Raw genomic sequence first — 16,240 nt, forward strand, 5'->3', positions numbered from 1 at the left:
CGTTATGACACAAGCACACACACAAAAAAAGGTCAGGTAATTTGGAAATGAGGATCAGACTGCATCACCAGCTTGATCATACCTATATTGGATAAACTGTTTGGCGTTTGTTATTTCTGGTGAACACTGATTATTCTTCACATTGTATTAAACATAATTCCTATGCTCATTTATATTATGTATGCTTGGAAGTCAGATGGGGGAACTTTTGATCTCTGTCAAGCTGGGTTAGATTTAAATCATCAAAGAGCACATGAAATCTCCGGAGTTTGTTACCAATCCCCTAAATCATACAGTATAAAGATCATGTTATTAATTAATCAATTGCTAAAAACCATTTCAAATAATTTGGACCTATGAAATTCTAAAAACCTTTAAATAATAATTTTTCTTTTATGCATGTAGAGAGTACTCAAATGGCATGTTTCTGGGCAGCACAAATCTCTAGGTTGAGACTGCATATGACAGAATGAGCTAGAGATGGATTTCATTTTAAGGCCAAGTTATAAACCCCTGGATAAAGGAAGTAGGAACAGAAGGGGTGATAGCTTTAATGAGAGTAAAGATAACAGCACATCTATCATTAGTTTGATGTTTCTTCTTAGTTAGAATAAGTATGATGAACCTATTTGGTATTAAAATGAGCATGATAAAAAAAATCCCATAAAAGTTTCAATGTTATTTAGCATTAACTAATGGCCTTTTAAATTAATTTTGTAAATTTAAACCCACATACTTCTCTGTAATGTTATAATATATGAGTAAAGCTACTGAAAAAAACACAAATAAAGAGTGAACCTACCTTTTGCTATAAATTTAAATGAAAACTGGATGTATATAGTATTTGTACAATCTAGATCTCTTGAAACAAGCATTCTCAGCCCTTCCTGTAAATACAGAACATACACAGAAAATTACTGTTTCCCATATGTTACATTAGTGTGTCTATATTTCAGTCTTACTACATAGTTCTAAATAAGTACTGTAAAGGCTTATTTAAAAATCAAGAAACAGAACTGATAAAACAATTTTTCCAGAATTCATATATACTTTTACAGAAATATCTAACTCTTGACAGTAAGCTGCATTATACAATCTGCATTATTATAGCTGTTTTCTGAGTTTCTAAACAGAGTTTACACTGATCTTGAACTTTCCATTTCATAGTAGCATATTTTAATATGATCTCACTTTAAATAGCACAATGTGAGAAGAATAACATAGCATGGATCAATGATGATCTTAATATTTCACAAAAACTCATGAAATCTCTATGCAATATTTTGTTGTGATAGATAGGATAAGAGCTGCATGGAGGGAAGAATGCTGGGAAAAAAACAGAAAGAGAGAGAGAATGGACAATTTCTTACTGATAATTTCCTTTTTGCTAGCACCATCACCCACAATTCTGGATGTCTGGGCTGCTCGCCTCTCTCTGCAGCTCACAGAGGCAGATCAGCCTTTTGGCGCTGCATGATCTGGTTGGGAGATGTTGCTAGCAGAAAGGAAATTAACACCAAGAAATTTTCCATTCTGCAACTCAGCATCTCCCATAATTCTTGATGTCTGGAAAGTAGCGACTAGTGAACAGATGCAGGGTGAGTTATGAAACAAGTATCATAGGAAAGAAGTACCCCACTTTTTGTGCGCTCTCTCAAAAGTCCATATCATTTCTGAAGCACCTCCCTGGCAAAGGAGGCCTCTCCAGAAAACGGAAGCTACACTTTGCAGCACTTAATGAAGGTGTTAGCTGTAGACCAATGAGCGCTTTGCAAATTTCTAAAGTGGATGCAGGTGTTTGTTCCACCCATGATGTTGTTAAGGATGTCGTGGAGTGTACCTTGAGCCCTTCTGGGACAGGAACCTCTGATGATCTGTAGGCTTCCACATTACACAGTCTAATCCACTTTGTGATGGAGGACTTGGAAGTTCTGAGTCCCTGGCATTTGGGGTGTAAGGATATGAATATAGAGCCCAATCTTCTTATGGATTCTGTATACTTGAGATGTTCTCTTGACATCAAAGGTGCCACACCTTTTTAGTTGGCTTTTGTGGTTTTGGACAGAACAAAGGAAGCACAAACTCTTGGCAACTGTGCAAGGAGGATTTTACATTAGGAAGAAAGGTCCTGAACACCACCTTGTTTTCGTGTAACACGCAGTAATTTTCCTGTATAGATAAGGCTGCCAGCTCTGATACTTTCCTGGTGTAACTGACAGCTACTAAGAAACAAGTCTTAATGTACAATAAAAGGCCAATACTGAAGTTAGAGGCTTGAAGGCATGGATTGCCATGGACCAGAAAACTACAGAAAGGTCCCATTTTTTGAAGAGTGGCCTGACAACTGGTCCGGCTAATCAAACTGCTTGAAGGTGTCTGGCTAGCTGTGGACTGTCTGCCAGGGAGCTGAAGGACCCTGTGAATAGCACACTAATAAAAGCAGACACCTGACACACCATGGTCCTGGGTTGAAGGCCTTGGTCTACATTCTCTTGGAGGAAGTCTGGAATGGTTGGATTTCTGGGATTTGCGCTATGCTCTTGGCACCAGTTGTTGAATCTGGGCCAGAGAGAGGAGTATGCTTTTAGTGCTCTCCTAGGTGAAAGCAATGTCTTAATAACACTGGGAGATAGATCAAGACTTTCTAAGCTTCCCTCCCAATAGGCAGGCTGTTGAAGTCATTTTGGGTCTGGATGAAGAAGAGGGCCTTGCGAGAGGATGTCTGGTCTCTATGGAAGCTCCATTAGGTCTGAGATCCAAGGTCTCCTCAGTCAGTGAGGAGTTATCAGTATTTACCATTGCCTGTTCTCTTTCTATTTTCAGGACCACCTTCCCCAGTAGTTGAAAGGGTAGAAATGTATAGAGTAGGCCCTGCAGCCAGCTGTGTGATAAGGCATCTGTTCCCATGGATCTGGGGTCTGCCTCCATTGTGAAGCATTTTGGCCTCCTTGTGTTTGTACAATCCGAGAACAGGCTGGTTGGAGAGAGGTTGACAATCTGAACTATGAGATCAAAAACCTCCTGATTCAGGCACCACTCAGAGTTTTGACCCTGTGCCTGCTGAGCCAGTCTGTCTGTTAGTTCAGGTCCCCTTTGATGTGAATCAGTCTCAGGGAAAGAAGGGACTGTTCTGCCCACCGCATTATTTCCATTGATTCTGCGTATAGTGCAGGGTTGTTTAAATATATAACCATAGTAGTACTGTCTGGTTGAAACAGGGCACTGATCCCCTTCAGGGTAGGCTGGAACCTTCACAGAGCTAACTTGACTACTTTCTGCTCTAGATGGTTTATCCTGTGAGCCTTTTCCTCCTGGCTCCACAGGCCCTGAGCTGTTTGGGTCTCCAAGTGAGCATCGATTGTGAGGACTAAAGGATTGGAAGAGCGATGGGCATGCCTTTGTGGACATTGTCTTGGGCTGTCCACCAATATAAGGAGTTGAGCACTATCAGAACCTGTCCTTGATCTTTGATGCCTTACAGAGCATGGTCTCACACTTCAGAAAGAAGGCTTGAAGACATCTAATGTGTGACTGTGCCCATGCAGTGATCCTATCCAGGACACAGAAGTCCTAGGAGTTGGAGGCATAGTACTAGGGTGGGCCTCTTGTGGCTCTGGATCAAGGAAATAAATTCCTGGATGGAACCAGGGAACTTTTCTTGGCACTGATGATGAAGCCATGCTCCTGAAGGAGATTCAATGTCCAAGATGTGTCCCTGTGCGCTGCTGATTGTGATGGAGCTCTGATCACGATGTCATCCAGATATGGTTACTGGTCAGTTCCCTGCAATCTGAGTCTGGCTATTATCACCACCGCCATCTTTGTAACAACTCTGGGGTCGAGGACAGGCTAAATGGGAATGTTTGGTACTGCTAATATTTCCTGATGTAGGCAAACCTCAGATGTTTGCAGTGGCACTGTCTGAGGAGGATATGGAAATGTATCCACTAGAACTACTGAAATCAAGAACTCCCCCTGCGGGTCAGGAATGAAACTGTAGAGGCCACGGTCTACATCCAAACCTTCATTTTCTTCATTCACTTGTCGATCTTTTGAGGTTAAGAATGGCTCCAATACACGTACTTCTGTACAATGAAGATGATGGAGCAGAACCCAGATAACCTTTCTTCTTCCTTCTTCTCTCTTTTACTCCCATATCCAGTTGATGAAATATTTTGTTCTGGATCAGATTGTGTTTTCTGGGGTCATGGGAGCTGGGTGACTGGAGGAAAAATGGAATGGGTGGAGCCCACAGCGCGAGGGAGTATCCCTGGCTTACTATTTTCCTGATGCACTTGTCTGTAGTTGATGCAACCCATTTCTTTAGGAAATGGAAAATCCGGCGCCCTAACTTCAACTCTGGATGGAGGCGTATGTGATCTTTGTCATAAAGTGCATTTTGGGAGGAGGGTAGAGCTCCATTTGGACTGCCACTCACCCCCCTAGACTTTGAATCCATTGTTTTCCACTGGGGAATCTATTGTCCCTTTGCTGCTACCTCTGTGAGGATGAGGAGTGAAAGAAGCACCTCTGACTGTAAAGGCTGGGCTATATCACCTCCTGAGTGCACTTAGTGGTGAAAGGAGAGACAGTTTGGATTTGCTGCACTGTCAGCCATCATCATAACCAACTTTTTTCCGAAAAGGAGGGATCATGTAAACTTGGTTGAGCATAGAACCTGCTTACAGTGAGTATCCACCTTCCAGGACTGGAGCCATAGTGGGTGCCTGGCTACTGAGCTGGAAGCCATGGCTCGGGGTGAGGACCTCATTGCATCCATTGAGATGTCAGCTACAAACATTGTTGCTAGGGAGAATTTCTTTAAAGTGGAGCCAAAGTCAGGGTGATCTCTGTCTTTAAGGGCTTTGAGATCTTCCAGCCAGGAAGGAGATGCACTTTCAAAGCGGGTAGCTGCCAGGGATGCTCAGAGGTTGACAGAAGAGGCTTCAAAGCCCTTTTTGAGAGTGGCCTTCATCTTTCTATCCATGGGTTCCTTAGGATCGATCTCCCCCTCTTAAGGAATAAACATATTCCTGGGGAGGGTCGCTACAGCATGTCACCCTTTGATATCTCAGCAATAGAGCCCTTTGATACTTGAATGTTATAGAGCCCGAGGTCGCTCTTGTTAACATGCTTGCCCTTATCAGGCTTGTTCCATTAATCCCTCATCGCTTCCTTGAAGAAGGAGTGAAAGGCTATTGCAGCCTCAGGGGAGGATTTTGAGAGGAGAAATTTACTCTGAGGTTTACTCTCAAGAGCATGCTCAGGTTTCACAGCCAGATAGCTCACCTTCCTCAGGAGGAGAAAAAGGAGTCAGAGGATTCTTATCTTTTGTTTTTTTGTGTGCCTTTTTTTTCTCCTTTTTAGCTTGTTAGTGTGCTTTGGGAGTGTAGGAGCTCTGCTGTGGCTTGGTGATGCCTTTTGTGACTTGCCTTCCTTATGACCTAGAGCCCTCTTTAGAGGACTGTCTCACTTCCTGGGGAGGGGGAGGGAGATTTGTGGCCCTGCAACCTCCCCTCTTTGTTCTTATCCCATGAGTCAAGTGGTCAGGCCCTCCTTGCTTTTGGAGCCTCTCCCTGGTCTGCACTGGGTTTCCCAGTCCATTTTTCCCATTTGGAGTCGCAGCTGCCTCTGTGGGTAGGGGAGCCCACCTGCCTCTCCAACTCAGGATCTAACAGAGTTAGGGACAAAAGGCTGGGTGCAGGCTGGGCACACCTCACCATCTGCTGGGTCTGGCAAAGCTGCCTCAGATAGAGCACCACTTGGCTTTGACCTGGTGCTTTCTTGGCTGCTCTGCTAGGCCTGTAAGGGGCAGAGAAGGTGGTGGTGCAGGAAGATGCTGCAGGGCAGGCTCAGGGAGGGTTAAACCCCCAAAAGGTTGACAGACCCAGGAAGGAGGAGGAGGAATGTCAAGGAGGGAGAGTGCTGCTCCCCACTGCCCCAAAAATAGGCAGAAAAGTTAAAATAGGAGGCGGAAGAGCGGAAGCAAAAGAACCATCACCATCTGCTGCTGCAGAGGCATAGAGTCTGTCACCACGCAGGAACAGAGGGAGTTTGGCCAGGCCATGCAGCAACAAAACTCTGCCTCTGTGAGCTGCAGAGAGAGGAGAGCAGCCCAGATGTCCCAAATTGTGGGAGACAGATGGCTGCAGAAACCAAAAAGCAAGCAATTGAATTTTTAATCACACATTGTCAAGTTTTGCTAAAGGATGCTTGTACTGGTGATAGGGCGTACAATACAATCAGATTGTCACATCCTTGAATCCATAGAACACAGATCTGGAAAGGACCTCCTTGGTCATCGAATCCAGTCTCCTATTGCAGGCAAACCCATCATATAATCCCATTTATAAATTTATTAAGATCTATTTTAGGTTGCTTGCCCCCCTACTCCTATTGGAACGCTGTTCCAGAACCTCATTCCTCTGGTGGTTCTTCTAATTTTCAGCCTAAATTTATTCATGGCCATTTTATAACCATTTGTTCTTGTGCCAAAATTGTACTTTAGTTTAAATAGCTCTTCTCCACCTACAGACCCTAATACCTCCCTGATGTATTTATAAAGAGGAGTCATATCCATGCTCAGCCTTTGATTTGCAAGCTTAAACAATCCAAGCTCTTTTAGACTCCACTGATAAGATAGGCTCTCCATTCCCCTGATCATCCTGGTAACCTTTCTCTACACCAGTTCTAATTTGAACCCATATTCTCTTTTAGGTCTTTCTGTTCAACTGCTATACTACTCAGCTCTGACTATTTGCTGGAGCTTTGTGGGAATACTGGCATATTAACAACAACATTGTCACCACTATATAAGCTTTTATATAGATCCCAAAGAGCTTTACAAAGGAGGTAAATATTGTTACACAATCCTTTTAAAATGGGAATAGATCAAAGCACATTAACGTACTGTTAATGTGTGTCAGCAGGATCCACCGTCTTGGCTACACTTGGGGATTCACAGCGCTGCCACGGCAGCGCTGTGAAGCGCGAGTGTAGTCACGCCGCCAGCGCTGCGAGAGCTCTCTCTCAGCACTGCAAGTACTCCACCTCTCTGAGGGGAATAGCTTGCAGCGCTGCGAGCGAGCGTGCAGCACTGCAGGCGCTGATTACACTGGCGCTTTAAAGCGCTGCACTCGCTGCGCTTGGGAGGGTGCGTTTTCATACCCCTGAGCACAGCAAGTTGCAGCGCTGTACAGCGCCAGTGTAGCCAAGGCCTTAGTCCGCAGCAGGCTAGTTTAAGGTAGAGTCACACCCCAGCTTGCTGTGAACTAATTGTTCATATAGACAAGCCATAAGTGGATTGCCCTGACTTTGCGTGGATCTGGGGAGCAGAACCACTGCTCATTTGGATGGGATTTGGCAAACCCAGCCTCTGCATGGGGTTCCTCACAGAGTTTTCCCCTCCTCCAGGGTTTCCTTCCTTAGGTATTTCTTCAAGAAGTATCAATCCAGTTTTAGGACAGTTAATATTCTTAGTATGATTTTGATTATCTGAAGTTGCTTAACTGGAAAGGAATAGAAGTTGTCCAAAGAAATATTTTTAAAGATTTCATTGATTACACCTAAATTAATATTTACACTTTATTTTTGAGAAGCACTAAACTAATGGTGTGACAGTATAGCTGTGGATTTGCACTCTAACTGAAAATGGCTTGCATGTCAGCTAAAAACTAGAGTGCTTGTGTGAACAAAGACATATCTTAAGGTTATAAAGGAAGTGCAAGGTTTGGAAAGTAAGCTCTATTCTGTCTTACATATTTGATTTTTTACTCTATCTATCTATCAAACTTTATAAAAATAAAATGTAAGAATATACATTGAACACATAATTAAATATAAAATAATGCTAAATAATCCACATCATACAAAATTTGCAAAAATAAACATGTAGGTTGAGATTTATTAAATTAGCAATGGGGTTTACAAAACTAGTAGGGGATTTAGAGACAACTCCCATTAATTTTTCCAAGCCAAATATGGAAGTTGGGTGCCCAAACCCTATAATTGGCTTGGAAAAATCTCAATTGTGGAGTTTTATTCTCATCTTTCAGCTTTATTAAAATGACAGCAGAAGCTAAAGTAGAAATTGGAAAAATAATATGTTAAATGTTCAAAAAAAGGAAATGTGCTGAACACAGTGAATATAACTCAGGCCAGAAAATAGTATCAAAGGTGAAAAATAACCTCTTGTCTAAAATTATTAAAATAATAATTTGCAGGAAACAAAGAAAGGAAAATATACTTGCTATTATTAAGAGTATTGATATTTTATTAAATGTTTGAATTTAAATAATATCTAACCCCTTTAAAAATGAGAGTGGTTCCAGATTTGATTGTGTCACTGTTCAGGTTTCCCCTCTCGGCACCGTAGACTTCAGGCCAAAGATCAGGATGCAAGTTACCATTGAAGTCATCTTTCAGAACAGAAGGCAGAGGAGCAACAGGGACACAGTATGGACCTCCAAAGCCTCTGTCACACCTGACAACATATTGGTAGAAAAAGGGATTATCTATCCGGGGTAATAAAAATACAACTTTACTATGAAAACAGCACATGATGTCAGGTTTGTCTACTTACACACAGTGGCCTGAGTCACAGATTCCATGGCCGGAGCACATCCAGGGACATCCCGTACCCAAGACTACATTATCAATAGCCCAAGAATCTGCTCCTGGAGTGTAATCATATTGAATCCATCTGAAACGTGTTCTGGGAGAGCTAGCAAAACAGAACAAACAGAACTCAGTTTGAAAAACAGCATTCTAGTCTGCGTTTGGGAAAGGCAGCAGAAATATCTTAAATGTATTCCAGCTGAAACGGAACCCTATCCTGAAGTCCTTCTCAGGCAAAATTCTAACTGACTCTAACAGGAGTATAGCCTAAGTGAAAACTGATTAAGGATTTTAGGATTATTGTGTCTATTTCTCTAACTCTCTGAGTCTCCGTTTTTCAATACTGTACACATAGTACTTTGCAATGGGGCATGTATGATGCTGAATTCATTGCTTAGATTTATGGTTCAGATGTGTGCACTGTTTAACACAATGTAGTTGAGCAAGAGACATTAAATACATTAGTATTTAATAGCCTGTTGCACACACAAATAACTTTTCAATGCAGCTAGCAGTTTATCTGTATGAATCAGTTTGTTATAAACTATGATATGTCAGGCTAAAATTCAGAAGACAGAAGAGTCCTATCCTGTGCCCATTAACACGGAAGCAGGATTGGGTCCTGTGTATTATCAGGGCTTTTAAAAAATCATAATTTCATTAGAATAAGAAGGCAGATGAAAGATCTTGTCTAGTATCATGTAAGGAAGAAGGAATGAAAATATATATTTCTATAACTGTTGCTCATCCTGCAGTACATTATGGTTAGCTGGAGGAAAAAAGTTGAAAAATCTAAACAAAGATGCTATTGGTTAGATGATCTCGGATTTGTTCAGGCAGGTAACATGCAGTGGATTGGAATGCATTGCATACCATACCATCCATACCACTGAATGCAAAAATCCCATTAACTTCAATAGGATCAGGATGGGGCCCAATGTATGAAGAAGACTATTTGGGAACAGAGGCATGGCATAGTGGACTGCGCAGTGGGATTTGGAGCCATGAGTTGAGTTCTAGCCTCCATTCTGATGTTGACTTCTTGTGTGACCTTGGATATGTCACACTCACTACTATGTACCTGTTTGTTTGTTTTTCTGTAAAAGGGAGTAACAGCATTTACCGTAAGGGTGCAAGGCTTAATTAGTTAATACTTGTAGATGGTTTTGGTGAGGTAAAGCACTAAGCTGTGTAATGCTAAGTATTATTATCATTAGTGTGATAATACTTAGCATTTGGTCCTGCCTTGCGGGCAGGGGACTGGACTCGATGACCTCTCGAGGTCCCTTCCAGTCCTAGAATCTATGAATCTATGAATTACACAGTTTAATGCTATTCCTAGACTTGGAGAATGGGTTCATTAAGAAAGCAGAACTCAGCACATCTGCCATGTTTGGTTACCACTGTATCTTATTCATTTTAAGGAGCAGGGTTTTAATTCTTCCTAAAAATGGAATTTTATTCCCTATCAGAGAGGCTGAGATTCGCAGGTTCAGCAGCAGCAGATTCTGTTTTTCTATAATGTCTTATATAATGATTAATTCTGCCTTAGTGGGTGTTATGTGGTTATGCTATGTAAGATATAGCTTTTATCATTCCTATACTGATGTGATGATGGCTTAATTAAATCTGACAAAGGAAGCACATGTGGGGTCCTATCATTGTAAAAGTGTAAGTGCATAAATCTTGGTCTGAAATGGCATCGTATCTATCTGTGCACATGGCAAAATGCCTTTATTTTAAGCTGTTTTTCTTCTGAAATGTGTGAGTGCATTAATTTCTGACACTTCATTTGGTGTATCTTTAAAACCCTATAGTAGATTTACAGCCCTTGTTATGGTCAGGTCATAGGCAAGACTTAGGAATTGACTCAGCTAAATTTGATACTTTCACAGCTCATATTACATCTGTTGAAATATTTTAAAGTGCAGTTTATAGGGATGATGTATTTATTTTCTGGCACATTTCATATTTAATTATTAAGAAGTATTCAGAAAATTCCCAAGCTGAGGCATATTTGTTCAGATTAGTTCAGAAAAGCCTATATTTTGATATATAGCCAACACAACAATTCTCACATGGTTGCAAGTGGAAGGTAGACAGTAATTCGCTTCCAGTTCTGGAATCTTTCTGATCTGTAAATTGAACTCTCAGTGTAATGCTGACAACCGATGCTTGGAGGAACACACTCTTCAGTCACCAGGTGCCAGTCTCTCCCATTATTTAAGGAATACTGCAAGTGAATGCCATGGGAATCGCTGAATGGCTTACTGCAACCCATGCTCAGCTCAAACTGCAGGAAAGTGGAGGCTGACACATGGAAATCCCAAGTCTCAGCATAACGAGGTTTTCCTAAGAAAAGAGAACAAAAATACTTTCTTATTATGTAATGTTTTAATATTATGTAATGTTTGCTTTTTCCTTGGGTTCAGCGTTTTCAACTTTATAGCCTGAAAGCATTTCTCCTTTCCCAAACAGACTATTATACAGATATCCCCCATTTTTTAAATGGATCCTATAAAGACCTAAGCCCCCTGTAGCCTAAAAAATAGGCCCATTCAGACCTTCCTTTGGTGACACATACCAGTATCTTCACTGAACATCAGAGCTGTATCCATAGAGAGACAGTCAATATCTACTTGACCCCCTTGGATCCTGTACCAACTTGCTTGTAAATCTGCAGATCCATCAAATTTATCTTGAAAACCAGTCTGAGAGCTGTCATTCATTCCTATAAGGACATCATCCAAGGCCCACTGTGCTGAAAGTTTCCCTACAAACAGAAAGACAGGAAGGTTAGTGGAGCCCCAGTAAGATATTTAATCATGTCTGTACTATTCATGCAGACTAGCTTAATTGTTTCACAATTCCAATACCACCTTTTTGTGAGGATAGAGTTCAATCAATTAAAATCTTCTTGCTAACCATATCTGACAAGTTACTCAAGACATAATCTACCACCTATTGGTGGCTCTATTTCTGGGGAACACAGATATTTCCTCCTCTTTATTTTTCAAGATGGAATACTAGTGCCATCATAATCTTTTCCTATTTTTAAATGAAGTACTCCCTGAGCCTCTGTTATGGAGATTGGGCTTCTCAACCTGCCCTTTCTATTGCTAAGTGGGAAGGGGGTCCTGACTAGATAAGATGGGGGTTCTGGTCTGGAAAAGGGAGTTGTGTGAGGAAAAGGTTGAAAACCCCTCGTACAGATGATATTCATGGAGTTGTTCCTCGCCTTCTCCCTACCTCATCTCTGAACTCATCTTATTGCCTGAGCCAGCCATTTCCCTCTACACTCTCATACTGGATGTCCTCCTACTGTACCCCCCTTTAATGCTATCAACTGAGAAGCAGGAGGAGAGGAAGAGAAAATTGACAACTAACTTCAGCTTATAAATTGTAGGCAAAACATACATCAAGATGATAAAGAGCACATCTAAGTAACCATATAAACTTACTTGGGCTGCCTTCCTTTTCTCATTCCCTCATGTCTGTTATCAATCATAAAGTTTGATTTAAACTTAGAATGTGAACAGTTTGGCGTGTGAACTGTGTAGTTATTTGCTCTGTAACACACGATGCACATTTACGGTGCTATATAAACAATAACAAGAATAATAATATGACTGAGAAAAGCCTTGTTTAGCAGTAAGCTATGAATAGGCTAAGAGCCAAAACTATCCTGTGGTAGCTGTATAGGCATAATACATTTTTAGTTTGTTTTTCCTAAAATAAAATGTCCATAGCTCTTAACCTTATTTCCAAGCGCTGGAAGGCTGGATGTTTGTTTTATTGGAAAGCTGCTTATTAAATTTTTAGTAAAGCATTGGTTACCATGTTGGGGTTGCCACCATCGGAAAGCAGTTGCAGATGTTTTAGCTTCACGGGGTAGATCTATTGAAACAATCTGTGGTTCTAAGTAAGACATGTAATCCAGCTCTCGCAGCAAATGCCAGGTTATTCCATTGTTATTTGTGTATTGAACTACAAGCCCTGTATTAAAAATGAACAAAATCATTTATTTAAACCACACAGAAAAAATAAGGCCAATCCTTCAGTCTCTTTTCTGTCAAATCCCCATATCAGTTTAATGTACGTTACATGACATGGGCAAATGGTTTGTTTTTTCATGTAGCACATACTTTTTTGTGAAGAGAGCCCTTTGTTGGCAGGATGTTATTACTGTTGTCAGGATTACTGGTTGTCATATGTTGCTTGGATTAGCAGTAAACTGACAGGGCCAGATTCTCCCTTTGGTTATACAGGTGCAGCATTGAAGCTAGAGAGATTGCACCACTGAAACTGTGGGAAGAATTTGACTCACATCTTTTAATACATTTAATATATATTTCATATAATTAATCCTTGTGGCTTGTTTCGGTCACTAAGAGGCTGTTTTTTTGCAGGCTGTAAACCCAGTCCTTTCTGAAGATGGCGCCTGACTGTGATTTCACCCTTACTATATATATTACATCCTTAAAAGTTACATTATCTCCATTATCTTAGATTTAGTATAGTAGATATTAGAACACAGTACAGCCATGGGGGACAGAAGTCATTTATTGGCACTACCCATCATATAGGAGAATGAAAGAAACACCACTAAGATACTCTGGGTTTGAGTCTCCTCTCACAGCAGTTTTACACTGCTGTAACTCCATCAAGGTCAACAGATTTACTCTTGACTTACACCATTGTAAGTGTGAGGAGTATCAAGCCCCGTGAATGTAATGTAAGAAAAGAGACTCTGGCCCTGATTCTGATCTTATTTATACTAGTATAAATCAGAAAGTCCACTGACGACAATGGTATCAAACTGCAGTGAGAGGAGAAAGAGGCTCTCCTGTGTAGAAGGTAATGAACTTCCTTGACTTGCTTCTCATTTCACTTACCCTCAATTTAAACTGGAGAAATTCCATTTAATCCAATGGATTTACTCTTGATTTAGACCAGTGTATATAAAGGAAGAGTCAGGCCCTCCCTCCATATTCCTATTTTATTCTAAATTTCTCATCCTTTTTTAACTTCTTAGCTGAATAAATTATACAGTGTAAATGAGAACTGACTCAAGCCCCAACGTTAACAAACACTTTTAGCTTGACTTTCAATTGGGGTCACACTTTTTTTAGAATACTTATATGATAATAATGTAACTTTCTTATCATTAGATCGCAGAGTGATTCACAATCTCTAATGCATTTATTTTAAGGCTGTGATTCTCTTACTGGAGGCCGCAGAAGTCACGGATTCCGTGACTTTCCGTGACTTTCTGTGACCTTCGTAACTTCCGCAGCAGCTGGTGTGGCTGACTCCAGGGCCAGCTGCTTGGGTGCCCCACGGCTAGCCACATTGGCTGCTGCTGGAGCAACCCTGGGTGAGCTGCTCGGGTGGTCCCCGTGCCTACTGCACTGGCCGCTGCTTGGGAGGCCCCAGGCAGCTGGTCCTGCGGACTGCTCGAGCTGCAGTCCTGGGGGCAGCCCCGGGGAGCGCCTGAGCAAGGGTTCTCGGGGCCACCAGAGAGCCAGCCACACCAGCCATTGCTGGACTGGCCCTGGGGCCAACTGCTTGGGCAGTCCCTGGGGCCAACCGCACTGGCTGCTGCTCGGGTGGCCCCGGGGAGAACCTGAGCAGCAGCCCTGGGGGCTGCCCCAGGGGCAGCTGCACTGGCCACTGGTCAGGCAGCCCCGTGCAGCTGGCTCTGGGGATCGCCCGAGTAGTGGCTGGTGTGGCTGGGTCCAGGGAGCGCCCAAGCAGCAGTCTTGGGGGCACCCTGGGGATCGCCCAAGCAGCAGTGGTCCCGGAGCAGCAGGGCCCCAGAAGTAGAGATTTAGTTAGGGGTATTTTTGGTAAAAGTCATGGACAGGTCATATGCCATGAATTTTTATTTTTTGCCCGTGACCTGTCCATGACTTTTACCAAAAATACCCATGACTAAATCTTAGCCTCAATTTATCTTCATAATATCCCTGTGAGGTAGCTTTATTAGCCCCATTTTAATGATAGGGAATTGAGGCACAGAGAGGTTAAGTGACTTGCCCAAGGTCACAGTGGAAATCTATGGAACTGGGACTTGAACGTGAGTCTCCCACAGCTTAACCCAGTGCCCTGACCACTGGATCATCCTTCTTCATCTCTTTCATTACTGGTTTTCTGCCTAAATGAAAATTGTATATTTCTGATTTTAAAACCAACTATGAAAATTAAGACATCACCTTGACTATGCCAGAATCTTTATTTTCATTGCTTTAAGAACTTTGTGCAAGGATTTAGAGAGATTTACATTTAAACTGCCAGTATTATACTAAGCCTGAGAACTGTCTGTGGGATGCAAATCACATGGGGAGTAAGATCTTCTGTACATTAAGTTTTTTGAATGGTGCAGAAATGATGTTATTTGTTTCTGTACCTATCCTGTCCAGCAGTGTCCCCATGGTGCTGATAGCATCCCTATATGAACTGAGGTTAGCCCTTGTACTGAGTATAGAACCACGCAGAGGTAATTTGCTACAGTGCATATTATTTGAGCTCATACACAATTATACTTGGAATCAGTACATAGTCATATGCATAAGCCTAGACATATTTTCAAACTGCTGTAGAACCAACTGACAAATCATGTGGCGGTCCTGTTGTTACACTCTGGGAGGAAAATTAGAAAGCATTCAGGAAATACACAAACAATTAATTTTGATTCACTTTCAATGTTATTTTTTAAACAGCATGTAGTCATCACTCCCCCTGCTTCATACCCAGTTCAATTGGCAGAATAGTACCATAACAATGCAGGACAAGTTAGCTTTAAAAAACACCTCTGATTACCACTGTATCTTACATTTCCATGGGAAGCTGAGTTCATCTGCATGTAATGCCAATAAAATAATTACATAATGTTCCCAGCTGCCCTTACACAATAAAAATTATAACACATAGGGCCAGATTCTTAGCTGGCATAAATGGTCACAGCTCTAGTGTCTCTTGTGGAACTAGATCAGTTTACACCAGCTGAGGATCTGCCCCGAGTAACTCCCTCATTCTTACAAAGCTCAAATTTCACCCCTCCCCCCCGAAAAACCAAACTAGGGACACGAGAAAAATAAGAGTACAAGCAGATGGGAAAGATTAATTTGTTTGGCCTAAATAATATTTTCTTCAGATTCAGTTTCATAATTCTGCATTCATGAGGTGAATAACATATAATAAGGTTAACATCAGGTTTGTGTGGCTTGGAGGTAAATAGGAGTTCAAAATGTGGAACAGTAATTAGGAATAGATTGCTTGTTTTTTATTTAAAAAAGACTTCTGTACCCTTCATAAAAGGGGGACAGTTAGTTGATTTGTATTAACTATTGTGACAGGGTCAGGCCAGAGGGCTACAGGAAAGTGATCGAAGGTAGATATATTAGCCCCAGATTAAGCAGGTCCCTTTTTCCTGAGTAAGATAATGGGCTGTTCCAGAACAATCAGGAAGTTGCTGGGACCAATTATGGCAGGCAGGCTAATTAGGACACCTGGAGCCAATTAAGAAGCTACTAGAATAAATTAGAACAGGCAGGCTAATAGGGCACCCGGTTTAAAAAGGACCTCACTTCAGTTAGTGAGGCATGTGCGAGGAGCTGGGAGC

The 16,240-nt window shown here is 41.7% G+C and overlaps 1 protein-coding gene across 2 annotated transcripts in view; it reads right to left on the minus strand.

Moving 5' to 3' along the window:
- RELN (reelin) overlaps positions 1 to 16,240 on the minus strand; it is a 438,814-nt gene that overhangs the window by 67,638 nt on the left and 354,936 nt on the right. For both annotated transcript variants that reach the window (XM_034766139.1, XM_034766147.1), the window contains exons 32-37: positions 12,454 to 12,612; positions 11,201 to 11,389; positions 10,695 to 10,968; positions 8,582 to 8,722; positions 8,305 to 8,482; positions 803 to 887 (exon numbers count right to left, since the gene is read on the minus strand). In XM_034766139.1, the coding sequence (XP_034622030.1) occupies positions 803 to 887; positions 8,305 to 8,482; positions 8,582 to 8,722; positions 10,695 to 10,968; positions 11,201 to 11,389; positions 12,454 to 12,612 (1,026 nt within the window). The remainder of the gene's footprint in view (positions 1 to 802; positions 888 to 8,304; positions 8,483 to 8,581; positions 8,723 to 10,694; positions 10,969 to 11,200; positions 11,390 to 12,453; positions 12,613 to 16,240) is intronic.

This window comes from Trachemys scripta, chromosome 1 (genome assembly GCF_013100865.1).
Source record: "Trachemys scripta elegans isolate TJP31775 chromosome 1, CAS_Tse_1.0, whole genome shotgun sequence".
Lineage (NCBI taxonomy): Eukaryota > Metazoa > Chordata > Testudines > Emydidae > Trachemys > Trachemys scripta.